The sequence below is a fragment of the Protomyctophum parallelum genome (genome assembly GCF_964188405.1).
Source record: "Protomyctophum parallelum genome assembly, chromosome: 5".
NCBI lineage: Eukaryota > Metazoa > Chordata > Actinopteri > Myctophiformes > Myctophidae > Protomyctophum > Protomyctophum parallelum.
The window spans coordinates 38,212,100-38,227,760 of NC_139702.1; the positions used below are offsets into that span (position 1 = coordinate 38,212,100).

General features: G+C 42.9%; 1 protein-coding gene across 1 annotated transcript in view; it reads left to right on the plus strand.

Annotated features, from left to right (window-relative positions):
* Window positions 1-1,139: 1,139 nt before the first annotated feature.
* The window catches only part of cnnm2b (cyclin and CBS domain divalent metal cation transport mediator 2b), a gene marked incomplete at both ends in the record, with an annotated part of 50,140 nt that continues 35,618 nt past the window's right edge, over window positions 1,140-15,661 (plus strand). Inside the window, one exon of the mRNA XM_083765693.1 lies at window positions 1,140-2,625. Coding sequence (XP_083621819.1) covers window positions 1,140-2,625 — 1,486 coding nt within the window. The remainder of the gene's footprint in view (window positions 2,626-15,661) is intronic.

The window sequence follows — 15,661 nt, forward strand, 5'->3', positions numbered from 1 at the left end:
TTTAGCCATTTCACTTATTTGCCAGCTTTAGTTAGGCTACTTTGCAGACTATTAGATTATTGATACAAAATGTATATTAACTGATAAATTATGATTATTATTATTATAGGTTTAAACTACCCAGCAGCACAAAGCCTAAAGTAGGATAACAGCCCCTCCTTTACCACCTGCTATACAATAACGTGAATCCAATTTGTCTGCATAATTAGGATCTTCACGTTCAAGTAGGACTTTCACATATTATGTGAAAGTCCTACTTGCAGATCAATCGGATATATAACGGTTTAATATATAATTATAATGCAGGGTACTGTATTATCTGTATACATATTTTTGGATGCAGGACTTTCTTCATTGTGCATGGTATTTCAACTTGTACTTCTGCACCACTTGACTGTTAAAAACCAACTCCATCTGAAATTCTGCTTTAAAGTTTGATTGTAGACCTATTCTTCCTTGGCAAAAACTGCATAGACCTAGTCATGCGCACCACGACTTTTGAGCACAGAGCCCTCACTCATGGAACAAACGAAACTAATGAGTGGAGGGCGCTACTAATTAGTCTATTACAATAGTGAACCACAGTGGCAATTTCAGTCACTCAGTCAGATCTGCCTGCAGCAGTTTGATGTCAGTCTGGTTATTTGGTATCGCAATTATGATTGAATACTTCTTCCAATATTGGATGTCTTGTGTAGCATGGTGGGAAAATCTACACGCGTAGCAATGTGACGCATTGTGAGCTTTGTATACATAACATTTTTGAAACATCTCTCCTACTGTCCTACAATGACATGCGGAAAGTAAAGTAAGGACCCCGGCCCGGGTTGAAAGAGGAGAGTCCTGTTTATATCGTTTTCTTACTGTGGAATTTGATTTGTTGAAGAGACTGTGAACTCCCCGCCCCTGATCAGCTGCTGCATTGATTGGACGGTGCCGTCGCCTGTCTCAGGGACATCAGGGGGGCACACAGCCCTCCGCTCATCAAGGATCAGTTCAGTATCGGACGCGGAGTGGAAGCAAGCAGGTCCCCGATGCACGACACACGGCCACCCTCGGCGGAGATGACGGCGGACTCCGATTGGCTCTGATTTTTAAAAACCCCTTTCATTCAGGAGGTTGGGTTGCCCATGATCAATATGGCAGAACCTTCAGCCCCAGTACCGGCCGCTGCAAAAATGGCGTCACTTAGCCGGGTTCGAGCTCTGACTGTGATTTTCTTAACTGTCAGCGGCTGTTTGGTCACCCCGACAAGTGGCAAAGAAGGGTCAGAGGAGACTGTCATCATCGGCCTCCGACTGGAGGATACGGACGACATTTCCTTCATGGATAGGGGCTACCTGCGGGTGAGTGAACGGTCCCGGGTGAAATTAAGGATCTACGGGCACAACATAAACAACGAGACCTGGTCCAAAATTGCATTTACGGAACACGAGCGGAGCCGATCTATAGGGAACGTTGACAGCTCGTCAGGGGACAACCAGAGCCAAGAGGATACATCTGGCTTGCATCCCTGCGGCATCAGGACTTCGGATATAATCATATTGCCGAGCATCATCCTGAGTCGCAAGACGTCAGGGATAGTTGAAATTGAGGTCAAGCCACTTCGAAAGACGGAAAAGAGTAAAGCGTATTACCTGTGTATCGCCACCTCGACGCCAGCCGTGGCTGGAATGCATGATCCGTGGACGGAAAACACATGGATCTATCACGATGGAGATGACACAAAAGTCATAGTGGTGGAGGAGAAGAAGTTTCTCCTGCCCTTTTGGCTCCAGGTTATCTTCATTTCCATGTTACTCTGCCTCTCAGGCATGTTCAGTGGGCTGAACTTGGGGCTGATGGCTCTGGACCCCATGGAGCTCCAAATAGTCCAGAATTGTGGCACAGAAAAGGAGAAGAATTACGCCAAAAAGATAGAGCCTGTCAGGAGCCAAGGGAATTATTTACTTTGTTCACTTCTCCTCGGAAACGTGTTAGTGAATACAACACTGACCATATTGTTGGATGATATTGCTGGTTCTGGGTTGATTGCAGTGGTGATGTCTACCATTGGAATAGTCATCTTTGGCGAAATTGTGCCCCAAGCTATCTGTTCCAGGCATGGCCTTGCTGTAGGAGCAAACACAATATTCCTTACTAAATTCTTCATGCTTCTCACCTTCCCCGCTTCTTACCCAGTCAGCAAACTGTTAGATTATCTGCTGGGTCAGGAGATAGGGACCGTGTACAACCGGGAGAAACTTCTGGAGATGCTGCGAGTGACAGATCCCTATAACGATCTTGTCAAAGAGGAGCTGAACATCATCCAGGGTGCCCTGGAACTTAGGACTAAGACGGTGGAGGATGTGATGACACCGCTGAGGGATTGTTTCATGATTCCAGCTGATGGCAATCTTGATTTTAGTACCATGTCTGAAATCATGGAGAGCGGTTACACTCGCATCCCAGTGTTCGAGGGTGAAAGGTCTAACATAGTGGATCTACTGTTCGTAAAGGACCTAGCATTCGTTGACCCAGATGATTGTACCCAACTTAAAACGATTACAAAGTTTTACAGTCACCAGTTGCACTTTGTATTCAATGACACCAAGCTAGATGCGATGCTGGAGGAGTTCAAAAAAGGTGAGTTGGGTTTCTGAAATTATATTCATAGTCATACATTTATTTTTTCAGAGAGCACATTGTCATTTTTACCCTGCTGGGTTCTTCAGATTGAACATTGGGTTGAGTGCTAATTAATGACAATTAATTAAGTGTAATTACACTTACATAATAAGTCACATATCGTTTTACATCAATGTAGAGTTTTGATTTTAAAGTGACAAAAGTGATTGCATGAAAACATTTAATCTTTTTGTAGAATGATAAGAGGATGATGAGTAATACTAGAATAACATTTAACAGACAGCCTGTCCTAAGAAGGCTCTAAACACATTGTAAACCATTGTGCTACTGTGTACTCAAGGTCAAGGTGTGTGAGTAATGACAACATTTCCAGCTAGAACCTTATTTTCTGGAATTAAAAGAGGGGGAGAATTACCGATCTTACTCGATTTCACAAGACATTCCGGGTACTCAAAGGAAAAGTGGCAGAGGGGGTGAGAGGGGGTGTTGAGCACATGGGCAGTCTTATCGGAACTGCCTGATTATATTAGTCACCACACGACTCAGGTAGGGGCGAGAAGCACTTGTTGTGGCCCCTCTGATCGCTTCTCGTAAAGGGGAGGGTAAGGGGGTGTGTGTTATCTTTAGACACATCACTTCCATTCTGTGTTCACGTTCACACTGTTCTCTCTCTCTCTCCTCCTCTCTGTGTTCTCTGTCTGACTTGGGTTTCCCTTCTCCTCACTCTCCCACCTTCTTACTCTCTTCATTCATTCAACTTTTTAGCCCCCCACCCACCCCCACCATGACCACCACAACTTTGGATTTGTGAATGCATTTAGGACATGTGGAAATGGTGCAACAGCAATGCTAAGGTTATCAGGTGGGGGCATCTTGTTTGAGAACCTGCTTAAATCCCTCTCTCCCTCTCTTGTGCTTGCCTCTGAGTGATGGTGGCGATAACTCCTTTTGTCCAGCCCCTGGAATGCAGTTGTGTGGATAATGAATAACAGCCCCTAAAGCCCCTGTGTGCTGTGTGTATGTGCATGGCACTCAAGAAAGATGTTTACCTCACCACAGTTTACCTGATGGTTTGCATACTTACTCCCTCTTTGTGGCCTCTGACTAACTTATTACCGGCTCATTGTTTGTACATTTGTGCAAGTTTCTTGTTTCCCTGTAATGACGAATGTCCAAACATGTAATTACAGTAGGAGTAGGCAATGATGCACTGAGCCAAGGTGCCTGAAACCGGTGGCCAGAAAATAAAATACACTAATAGCTTCTAATAGCAAATTATACATTTAACAAAACAAAAAAAATCACACTCGTGTGAAGTGAGGGGCACCTTTTTTTGTCCATAGACAAGATTATGGACTTTGTAATGTTTGTTTTAAGCATTCCCACCTGAGGAATTATGCGTGGGGCGGCATGCCCCCCACCCCCCACCATTATTGGTGTGTTTGGGGTGCATGCAGATTTTTGGGGGTTCATGCAAGAAACACATATTTGTCTTTCAAGAGTTGCTTTGTTGTATGTATGTCATTCCATCACTCAGTCTGTCCAACACTTTGGTCACGGGCGAGATAACTCGAAAACCACTGCCTGCATGAGCTGAGCACATTAATGGTTCCTGAAGGATAAGGCTTACTAATATGGTGACCTCATGGCCTTTCCTCTAGCATCACCCTCAGGCCAAAGGTTTGCAGGGACATAATGGTGGAACTCTTGGATTGTCATAGAATGTGCAGAGCACTTTCGTGGTCCCCGGAGGATGAGTCCTACTGATTTTGGTGACCACAACATGGCCTTTCCTCTATTGCCAACCTCAGACCAAACTGTAGTGGGGACTCGGGTGTAACTTGTAAGGATGCACTTCTTTGGGCTGACTGGGTATAAGGAGTTGGAGTAGCATGGCGTCTACGGGCATTTTCTGCTGGTTATTAATTTATACTGAGTGAAAGTAGAGCAATACTTACAGAGCAATCGTATTATGTATAACAGACAACAATGTTTGCCTTAGATTCTAAGGCAAACATTGTTGTGTCTGTTATACATAATACGGATAGGATGTAATTTGATCACATCTGCCGTTCTAAGGCTTAGAATGGCAGATGTGATAAAATGACATCCTACGTCCAGGCAGCTACATAACATGATGAAATATGACACCAATATCTTCCACTACATTTACAGCAAGCGGTCTAGTTATATTTGGCCATGCTTTAACCACTCATGGCTGTAGTGATGCTCATTTGTGTCAGTATGTGTACCGGTATGTGTGTGTCCACTTGTCTTAATCTGTTTGAATATACTGAGCAATATTACACTAAAGCAATTAAAGGCCAGTTGGTAGTATGAAGCACTGTGTGGATGGAGTGTCAGTAAGGTCCCTGGGTTCCTTTTCCTGGCATCGGTCCAGGGGGAATTCGCCTTTAGCTTCTCTTGGAAGGCAAAAGCAACCGTTTTAAAAAGAGTTGCTGAGGCAAAGTTTCATGTCAATCTGGCTCTGTTCACAGCACACACTTAGTCAAAAGTGCTTTGTATTATAAGTCATTGTTAATTAATTTGACGGTGCTTGTGGAGCTGCATGGTCGTTGAAAAAAGAAAAGAAAAAAGGATGGCCATGTGTGCTGGAGCACCTGGGGAAGCCTACAACATTTTTTCACCTTTGACTTGAAGTTTTGAGTACCTTTCCTATTGGCAAAGATATTTTCTTGATATTTATAGACTAGATGATCTATATCATTAGAATTTCATATTGTCAACTTACAGTACCATTAATTTATTGTACAGGATTTCATGGCAGGCTACTCAGTAACAACAACACTAAACCAGCATCAACATAAATGAAGTAAAAGAATGAATAGTGTAGTAATACAAGCAATACACTCAAACCTTCAGACCGGTGAATCTGGACTGGAGTATTGAATTTGATAAAAAAAATTATGAAAGGGACAATACTGTATACAGTGCAATTGTCTCATTGCAAGGACTTTGCTTTGGTCAACATTTACGTTAACTATCCCCATATTCCAGTATCTGTAAGGTATGACAGTTGTTCAGTAATAGATATAAATCCACAAAGAAAAAAATGAGAGGCTTAATTTAGACATTGTAGTCATTTTCAATCTGCAACCTTTTAATTGACATAGACTCCTCTGTGGAAACTTCTGACCCCGTTGTTAATTGCTTTCTGTGATTGCAACAATTAGTGTCTATCAACCCGGGGGCACTTGACAAGCTGCAGGGTTAACGCTTATTAATGAGTGGTTCAGCTTGTGTTGCTTGCAACCAACTCAGGAAAATCAGCTGCTTTTCAAAGTTCAAGTGATGCCCTGTATTTATATAATGAAAATGAAGGTTGGTCTCCCACTACCATGTATTATAGAAGGCTGTGTCTTTTTGTGCAATAAGGTTTAATTGGATAACTATTCCTACTCTTTTTTGAAGGTATTCAGTATTTTACACATTGTTTTGTTTAAGGTTGAAATGTCCTTGACTCCTTGTAACAGTTTGCTCCAACTAAACATGGTTCTTATAATTGTATAATCCATTATTTCAACAGTTGCACCCTTACTGAAAATATTTTTTGAATCAGGCTATAGCCCTATTTTATAACAATGCATAAATCCACTGTTGAGTAGTATTGGCTCTAACCTAACCAGGGTACATGTGCTCATCTTTAGACTGTATTCCCTGATGTAGAAGGGCCTACGTGATGCTTGACACATCTTGATTTAGTTCCTTGCTTTCTGCAATATAGGCCAATCTCTGCTTGACAACATATTCAACTGCTTTTGCAGTTTCCTTGCACTGTACTTTGTCTTTGGTTTTGTCTTAAGCCATCTGTGTGAGAAGTAATTTGCTTATAATGTTTTGGCCTACCTGGCTCATTTGCTGATGATTTATCATAGTACATGTGCAGAAAGCATGTTTGGTTGGTTACCCTTGGTGCTAACACTGAACTAAGAGGTGGGATTAAATGGCGTCATGTTGGCAAGAACAGTCATGATTCCTGGTGAGGGATACCCCTTTGAACACAGCATGGCTTCTCCCTGCGGGCCTCTCTCTTTATCAGGACAGGACTGATCAAGTTCTTCTTAGTTTTGTACGCAATCTTGCAGAAGAGAGCAGTGGCAATACATTGTCTCAAACAGGGAGTTTCATACCCCCCCCCCCCCCCCCCCGTTGATAAATATTCTTAAATGCATTTAAAGAATGCCGTTTTGTGTTACTGTAAATTCTGACAATAAAAAATAAATAAAATAATAAATAATAATAATTAAATTTAAAAAATCATCATAATCGGCCATGATCCCTAGTCAGTACATTTTCTGAAGCATTGTGAGTTTGTAGAATTCTAGCTATTTTTGTACATTTTTAATAGGGCTTGTTAGTGGTTAAGTTACAAAGGTTTGTTAGAATATGCCCAGATGTGTGTGATTGACATGTTGTCTGGTTAAAACTGTGGGTCTTCCTTGTGCTTGTGTTTTAGTTTGATATGTAAAAACACGGGCCTTTCAATTGGCCTACATTCCTCAAATTCTGGTTCAACATGGAGTAGGACTTTAAGACCTGATTAGTACCACAGCAAAGTGTGAATCTAGCCCCAATACATTCACTAAGCTTGTCTGATCGGGCATTATGACTTTTCAGGTTTCACACGTTCAGGTACCTCACACCACTCATCCAATCGAAAGAAACAAACATGTCTTAAGTTGGGACTGGTACTGTAGCTACTGAGATGCCTGCTCGTTGCTAGTGTCCTACAACTCCTGTTATTGTGGGCCACCTTGCAAACAGTTCTGTCACTGTCAGCTTGGTGCATTTAGCAATAGATGGGGAAAAAGCTTTATCCTCCAAATTTGCCTCAGTTGTCAGACCGGTCTTTTGCCTGCAAAAGCAGCATTTGAAGATAAATTGTGCCATTGGCTATTCATTAAAATGAATCACAATGAGGGTACTATTCCCCCACAGGGATTTTTTTTAAGCCTAGAATGAAAGGAAATTTGACAGAAATGTTCCCTTATGAATAGCTTTTGATCTAAACCTCTATGACCTGTCCTCCTCGGCACTCTTCTGGTGAAAAGTCCTTTATCTCGTGTGTACAGATGCATCAATAGTGTGCTTATCACAGTGACAAGAGACTTTCACAAATGCCTTAATTTTGTGTTTGCCAATTTTCACTTCCAAAGTGAGTCAAGAATAAGGGCCGATTCATACTCCTATTTTAGAGCCGAATAAAAGTCGGTTCGGCTCTGTAGAGCCTACAATGTGACCTCATTTGAGGTTCGGGGGGGCGGGTACCGTCCTAAAGTCGGCTCTTCGGTGCTACTGAACTTTTTTTTTTTTTTTTTAATATAGTTTTTATCCCACGATTTTGTAACCCATTTTTCACCCCTGTGTCAATCATCTAATGTGATCCTGGGCTCTACACACCCTCCACCAACCTAGTCCCCATATATGGGGGACAAGGGGAGAGCAACGGACTTGAACTCATGCTTCCTTCATGCCTGAGTGTCCAAGTTGCTCCTTTACACCTGACAGGGGGAGTTTCCCTGGTTGAACGTAGCGCGTGGAAGGAACACGTTATTCCAACCAGTTCCTTTCCCCTCCATCAGGCGCCCCGGCTGGCCAGGGGGAGGCAGTTTAGTGACCAGGATTACTGCATGTTTTTTGTGAGGGTACCTACCCTAGGGGACACGGGGAGAACATGCAAACTCCACACAGAAAGGCCCTTTCGCCCACCCCGCCTTCGGGTATGGGCACTGATGACGCGGAGGAGGAAACATGCCGCCAGCACCCACAGCGTCCCGAGCAGGAATCAAACCCAGGACCTTCTAGCTGTGAGGCGACAGCACTACCAACTGTGCCACCGTGCCCCCTTTGCTACTGAACATTTCTGACGAGCCGAAATCATTTCGGCACTACAGCGCCGAAACAGCGGTAAAATAGGAGTATGAATCGGCCCTAAGCCGAACACCAAACTGGAATTTGGTGGAAGTGGAAGCATGCTAACTTCCAGGGGAAGTTCAAACGCTGGAAACTTTCTGCCTTAGGTCATGAGTTGACCAGGCTTTTCTCTTCGCAGATGAGTAAGGCTGGGACCAAGGCTATCTTGAAGTCAAATCTGCATTATTTCAGTGCACTGTTTTTCACAGAGCGGATGTTTGGGAAAGTCCCGGAAAAGATGCGCTGTGATTGGCCAGTAGTCACTTGAGTGGCAGCATGGCGTAGCGTGCCTTCCACACTTCCGGCGCACTTCCGCCCCAGCTTGTAAATGTAAATTGTTCTGCCCTCCTGTCGACACACATGGCTCCAACGAACTGCAGCGGCCAATGAAGCATCTATTTTGTTTTATATTTATGGTTTGAAGGACCCGGAAGAACGCTCTACTTCCACTTTTTTCCGATTTGGACCCCCAACATTGGGTGTCCAAAATGCTGAAGTGCTAATGAGCGCTCAATGTTAAACCCCAGCTGCGCAGAGTTTACTGATGCTAAATGCACGGGCCGCCTGCAGTTCCAGCTTTGACCACTACGTCTCGGTGGCTTCAACGTTGGCCAGCCGCTCCGGGGGCTTGGATTGCACCAATGACTGTCTTAAACCACTTAAACCCTTTATTATAGTTAGTAAACAAATAAGTTGACAGAGTTGGGCTCTTAACATGGTCCACTTTTCTCTCTGCACAAAATCCATTTGGTCCATTTTTCTCTCTGTACCAAATCTCTCAGCTGAAAATAGTCGATGTAGATCGGCGAAGCTCACAATTGCATTGCGAGTCAGTGATGTATTGTGAGCTTGTATTGGCTATTAGCAGCAACTTGTACAAACTACAAAGTGTATGCTTGTAAATCTGTTTTGCATTTAAAGTGATTAAATCTGTCAGCGGGGTTTATAAATATTGAACCCATGAAAAGTACTAACAAGAGCTTGTGACAAAATAACTAGTTAACTACATTGGATCCACTGTCCCCCCCGTTTCCTGAAAAGTAACAGTTCTGAACATACAACGTTTCCACCCGACAGCGACATTGCAACATAGGGAATGCCTGCTGTGCTTGTTTCACACCCACCACAGCATATGTATGTACCCCTCAACTGACCACTGCAGTCATTTGGCAGATTCTAATTTCTGAAGCCCTGAAGCAGGGCTTTGGCAGCGTTGTGTTGGGAATCTAAGCAAGCAGCAGCAGAGGCTGCTACCAACACGGGTTGCTTAGGATCTGTAGCTATGCACTATTGAGGAGAAAAGAAGTGTTATTATGCAATCCAGTTACCAGCCACCCCCACTCTCCTTTTTAAGAAGCTGTTTCCCAAACAGAGATCGTATGAGACAAATGTGTTTTTAACCTTGTGGGGTAAAAACAGTAACAGGTTGCATAGACCTGCTATAGACCTTATTGTTGATGTTGACATTAAAGAAGTGCAATAAAATGAGAGCTCAATACAGATAAGACAGACATGAACTACTTTGAACACAGAGCTACATAAATCTCTACAGAGCAAGCCCCGACCACATACCCATGCAGAGCAAATATAATAATAATAATAAAGATCTGTATGTCAAATAAAGTAATAAAATAGGCTACAATGTATTCTTATATGTATATAGCCTGAAGAATTTTGGCATTCATGCTTTGTCTGGCCCTGCCTTTGTTTTGTTTTGTTCTATGTGTGCAACACTGTCTGTGTTTGGTCTGGTCTTGGTTTGGGAACTTTGTTTCTGCGGGAACTTTGTTTTCAATTGTAAACCAATTAAACCAATGAATTAGTTACAGACCTCCCCAAACTGTCTTCCACCTAGTCCAGCATTTGTGTGGAGAGTCAATACAGTGGGGAGTAATGCTGTAAGGTTTTCACATAAATAAATAAATACAATGAGAGAGAGAGAGAGAGACACAGAGAGAGAGAGAGAGAGAGAGAGATTATCAGGCATGCTGCCAGCCTGATGCTGCATGCCCGAAGTTTGACAGAAAAAGGGCAATGACAAATGGGCAGGTGATAATTTGTTGATCATATATCCATTAGCTTATCTATTCACAGAGACAACTACCGGTAGACAAAATAATTTGATTAAGTTAATAAACATTACATTACTGTCGACAGCGAGTTTGCGCAGAACCGGAATAGGTGCCATTCTGTGAACCGCTGAAGTTAACACCTTGAAGGCCCGGGCCTATTTAACCCATTAATAAAATGTGCCCATCGTCAGCAAGCGCCTCTAGGCTGTAGAGCGATGTGATCAGCACTCGGGCACATGACCGTGCACTTGAACTTGGCGGTGATTTACGCCATGGTGTTAATAGTTTTCCGCTTGATGTTTTGGTTTCCTTGCGCCCGGATAAACTGCAACCTTGAATTCTACCAAACCATCCACAGAAACCGCATTTGTTTTGTCCTTTTCGGTATAACCCCTAGGAAAGATAAGACAGCTGACCAATCAGTGCACGTTATTCACCCTCACAATGCTTTCATCCCTCCCCTCACCCAGGGTAAAGAGAGGCTGGGTAGGTAATCTGATTTAACACATTAATGCATGCAGTGAATTTTAAATGTTTAATGCTTTAATTAAAGAATTGTATGACTAGAAGACACTAGCCACACATTCTGATATGACTCTTTTCGTAGACGATAAGTCACTTAAACTCACATGCATGTACGTGCGTCCACACACACACACAGAGCACTCCTCACTTAGCCTGGGGTCCACCTATGCTTTCTATGGCATAGGCAGCTCCCAGCCGGATCCGCCGGGAGAATCTAGACACAGCTGCGCGACATGAGACTGATTAATTAGAGCGACAGAGAGAGAGAGGAGTGTGTGTGTGTGTGTGTGTGTGTGTGTGTGTGTGTGTGTACATGTGTGCGTGTGTGCGTCAATTTAACAAAGATGCAGACAATCCGAAATCAGCAGAGAGTGATCGACGTTTGCGCTACTATATGCCGAATTGAAGTGGACTCGGACCCAGACCTTTTTTTTCCTCCCTGGAAATAAAAACGTCTGGGTTTCCGAGGCTACTCCTCACTCAACTTGTGAGACACGTGTGCTGAGCCTATGAGTAGCTCTGTATTGAGAATTATGATATTATGTTCCGGACAAAAGTCAATTAATATTTCTCTCTTTCAATCTTTCCCTAGCATGATATTGTCTTTTGTTAAGAATAGACAGAAAATAGCCCATGAAGTGCTTACAAGGAAAGACGGCAAGATTCCCAACAAGCCCATATACAAGCAATAAAGAGCATTGCCAGCCAAGGCTGCTAACATTTGCTGCACTGCTTTGCAATACCAGGAGTATGATAATTAATTATTAAATGATATTAATGATGATGATCATGTTCCATTTAAAACAGCCAGTAAGTAATAATAATCATACAGTATGAACATGCATTCTCTATTTCGCTTGGTGGGTCATTCAAGACGAGAAAAAAAAAGATCCCACTGTTCCTTCAGTGTGGGACCATTATGAAGCAAACATTAGCTGCAGCAAGGAGGCAAATCCTTTTGCCAAAATTAGGCATGATGTTCACATCATGTCACATTGTGACACACTGATCATGTAGATGTGCTATTTTTCACCTTTTTTGACATTCCCAGAACAGGGGTGCTGGGTTCAAGTGGTTCATGTGATCCATGGTGTGATCCATGGAGACAATGTGGGATAATATCATTTTTAGCAGCATGCAAAGTCCATCCACTGTTTATGAGATTTATTTACCATTTTATTTGCCACGCTAGGTGGCAGCAGAGTGTAGTTATGCATTGCCAGGGGGATTCTTCTATTTTTGCTCATGTGCATTTCCAGTTTCCCGGCCTGGAGACCACCATTGTAACGATCGGCTATTATTAGCATTAGCTCACACTGTTTATCTTTCGGAGTCGGAGGCGTTGTTTAAAGCTGAGGCTCAACCACTTCATATATGGTGTACGGGAGGAGGGGGGGCTGAGTACGGATATATACGGAGTTGGCATATAACGTCCCATAGGCGGGGGGTACGGATATATACAGACTTGGCAAAAAAAGAGTTAAGGTAGGTCACCCAGCGGTAGGCCTATTGCAGCTGTTCGTACCCGAAACAGATACATAGAGACATAAAATAAGTGTAAAAAGGTATACTGATGGTGCTTCTAGGATCAACACGAATGCAGGCTTAAAAGAAGAGAAGATCAGAGCACTTAACAAATGTGGAGGGAATGCCTAACACTCATGAAGACCGTAACTGGTCAAAACATGTTGCAAATTGTTTGAGTGCTCGGATCCCCTCTTCTTTTTTTTATATAATAAAAAAATGTATGCCAAAAAAATTAATGATGGCAATTTTCATTGCAATACGGATACATAGGAACTTGAAGTCTACTAGATTATTGCCATTGGTCCAAACCAGAAGAACACAATCAATTGATCATAACTTTCTTTGAAAATGCACGTGACCCGCCCATCCGACCATGACAGCTATTGAGATTTTCAAATGATCCCTGATACAGAAAAGGTTGAGAACCACCGATATAGAATGTTTTGGAATAGACAAAAACAATCTTCCTGGGTGCTCACCTAATCCCCAGTTTCCCCTCTTCATTCTCAATAGCACCATAGTTTGGCATACGGTTTGTAAAGAAAAACTCTCCACTCTCACTTTCTAGCTCTAGGGAATTGCAAGTTCAGTGACAAACTGAGCTATCCTAGTGGAAAACATGCAGGAGATATTCCCCTTTAAGGCTGATGGATGGATTTGTATTCACTCTACCTCCTAAAATCCAGAAGCTTACAATTGTACGTTTTTTATTTAATTATTTCTAGTAAGTCATGTGCATGGATATGTTTGTTTTGAATGTCCTTAAGATGTTATCTTTGCAATTTGGGTGTTGTGCATTATGTCATACTTCTGAAATGAAAGGAAATAGCTGCCATTAGTGTAGCTGGATGTGGTTATCGTTATTATGTCCCATTACCCTAAACATATTTGTGTGATTTTGAGAAATTCTGCCTTTAGTCCAGGATTGAAATAAACGTGGTCTTCCTTTTCCACACTATAGCAAAGTTATTGGCTACCTCGGTTGTCAGATAGTGGGTTGAGGAGGGGTGCATTTGTTTCACCATTGACAATCATTGGCCTTGATTTGCCTGGCGTCTCGTTTGATTGATTGATTCATTGAGTGGATCTGAGAATGACAGTCGGTCTAGTGACAAGAATCTTTTGCAGCACACTCACAGAAGCAGAGCCACTTGCTTGAGGACTGTGTACTGTGCAGCGAGCCCCATCCCCCTCCTTTCACTTTTTCTCTCTCTCTCTCTGCCTCTCCTCTCCATATTGTCCTCTTGTCCGTTTCCCTCATGGTTGTAAATTACAAGCGACAGAAACCTCCAGGCCTAATGCCCTGCCGTGGACGCCTTCCAAGCTGCACTTTTTGGAGAGCCAAGGGGCTGGCTTCATTGATAACACCAGGCACACTGTCTGTCCCCTCCAGTTACTGACGGGATGAAAAGCCCAGGCCTGGCCCTTCACAGGCCCGAAAGACACCAGTGCTTTTTTAACAATCAGCTGATGGAACTTATCTCCAGAGACTTAAGCAAATCTCCGCAATGAGAGTGCAGCAATCTTATTGTTTCATTTTAGGTTGGCTGGTGTGAAACGCACCGACACTGAGTGGTGAAGTTCAAATACATTCTTGCGTTGTCCAGTGTCCTGACACATCTGAATCAGAAGTTACTTCTGTACCTTCGACAGGCAGCCTCTGTAGACATTATTAAAGCACAGCTCAAGACCTACTTCTACACTCTTGCTTTTAATTGATCTTTTCAATTCCTTGTTATTCATGTCCTCACTGTATTGCATTACTGCTATTATTTTAATGTTTTATGCCTTGCTTTTGTTTTCTTTTTTTTCCTCCATTGCTCTGTAAAGCACTTTGAGCTGTATTTCATGTCATGAAAGGTGCTATACAAATAAAGTTTTATTATTATTATTAGTAGTAGTAGTAGTAGTAGTAGCTTCTGCAGTTTTCATACAAGAATTCTTAGTTTTTGAGATATTGGCATATTAAAGCTACTTGTTAAAGGGATATTTCACTTTCAAACATTTCAGTATTTAGATATTCTTACAGTGATGTAAATAGGTTTTCAATATAATGGGTCCCGGGACCGAGGGGTGCTCTTTTAGATGGGTCCCGGGACCGAGGGGTGCTCTTTTAGATGGGTCCCGGGACCCAGGGGTGCTCTTTTAGATGGGTTCCGTGACCCAGGGGTGCTCTTTTAGATGGGTCCCGGGACCGAGGGGTGCTCTTTTAGATGGGTCCCGGGACCCAGGGGTGCTCTTTTAGATGGGTCCCGGGACCGAGGGGTGCTCTTTTAGATGGGTCCCGGGACCCAGGGGTGCTCTTTTAGATGGGTCCCAGCCAGGGACATTTTATGAGTCTTACTTCAACGACGTTAGAGTACAGTACTGAGTACAGTATTGCATCCCAGGACCCCCGGAGGGTGACATGATTGCGTCCTTTCTCAATTTAGTGAGTCTAAGCATGCAGGATGCAGGCTATTTTCATCACTGTTCTGATCAGACACGCCCGCTTCCTATGTAATGATAGATCATCATCAAAAACACCGTTCCTTGAGTCTGGTGAATGATATTGTGCTAATATTTGACAAGGCTGTGTTTCTTTTAAATTACTTTATTCATTTTCTTTTTTCCCCCCCAAAATAAATGAAGAAAGCACGCCCCCTCACGCATTGGAAGGCCAATATCAGTCGCCATAGGACGGGTGTTTTCAATGAATCTAACATGGATATAATGAGTTTGATTTTTAAAGAGCATATCAATTAGTTGTCACGCTGTGAGCTTGTAGATCGGCAAATTTCACGGCTCATTTTCATTGTCCTGCGAAGTACAGTATATATGGCTTATGTGTTTCGGCATGGTGGTTAGTTGTCAGTATCAGTTTTATATGTGGGATGATTTCCGATGTTTAATTTTCTCTGAACAGGCCACATTCTCACAGCTTAGTGTACGAGGCATAGGAGATTGCTTTTGATTGGTACTTAGCTCATTCTAGC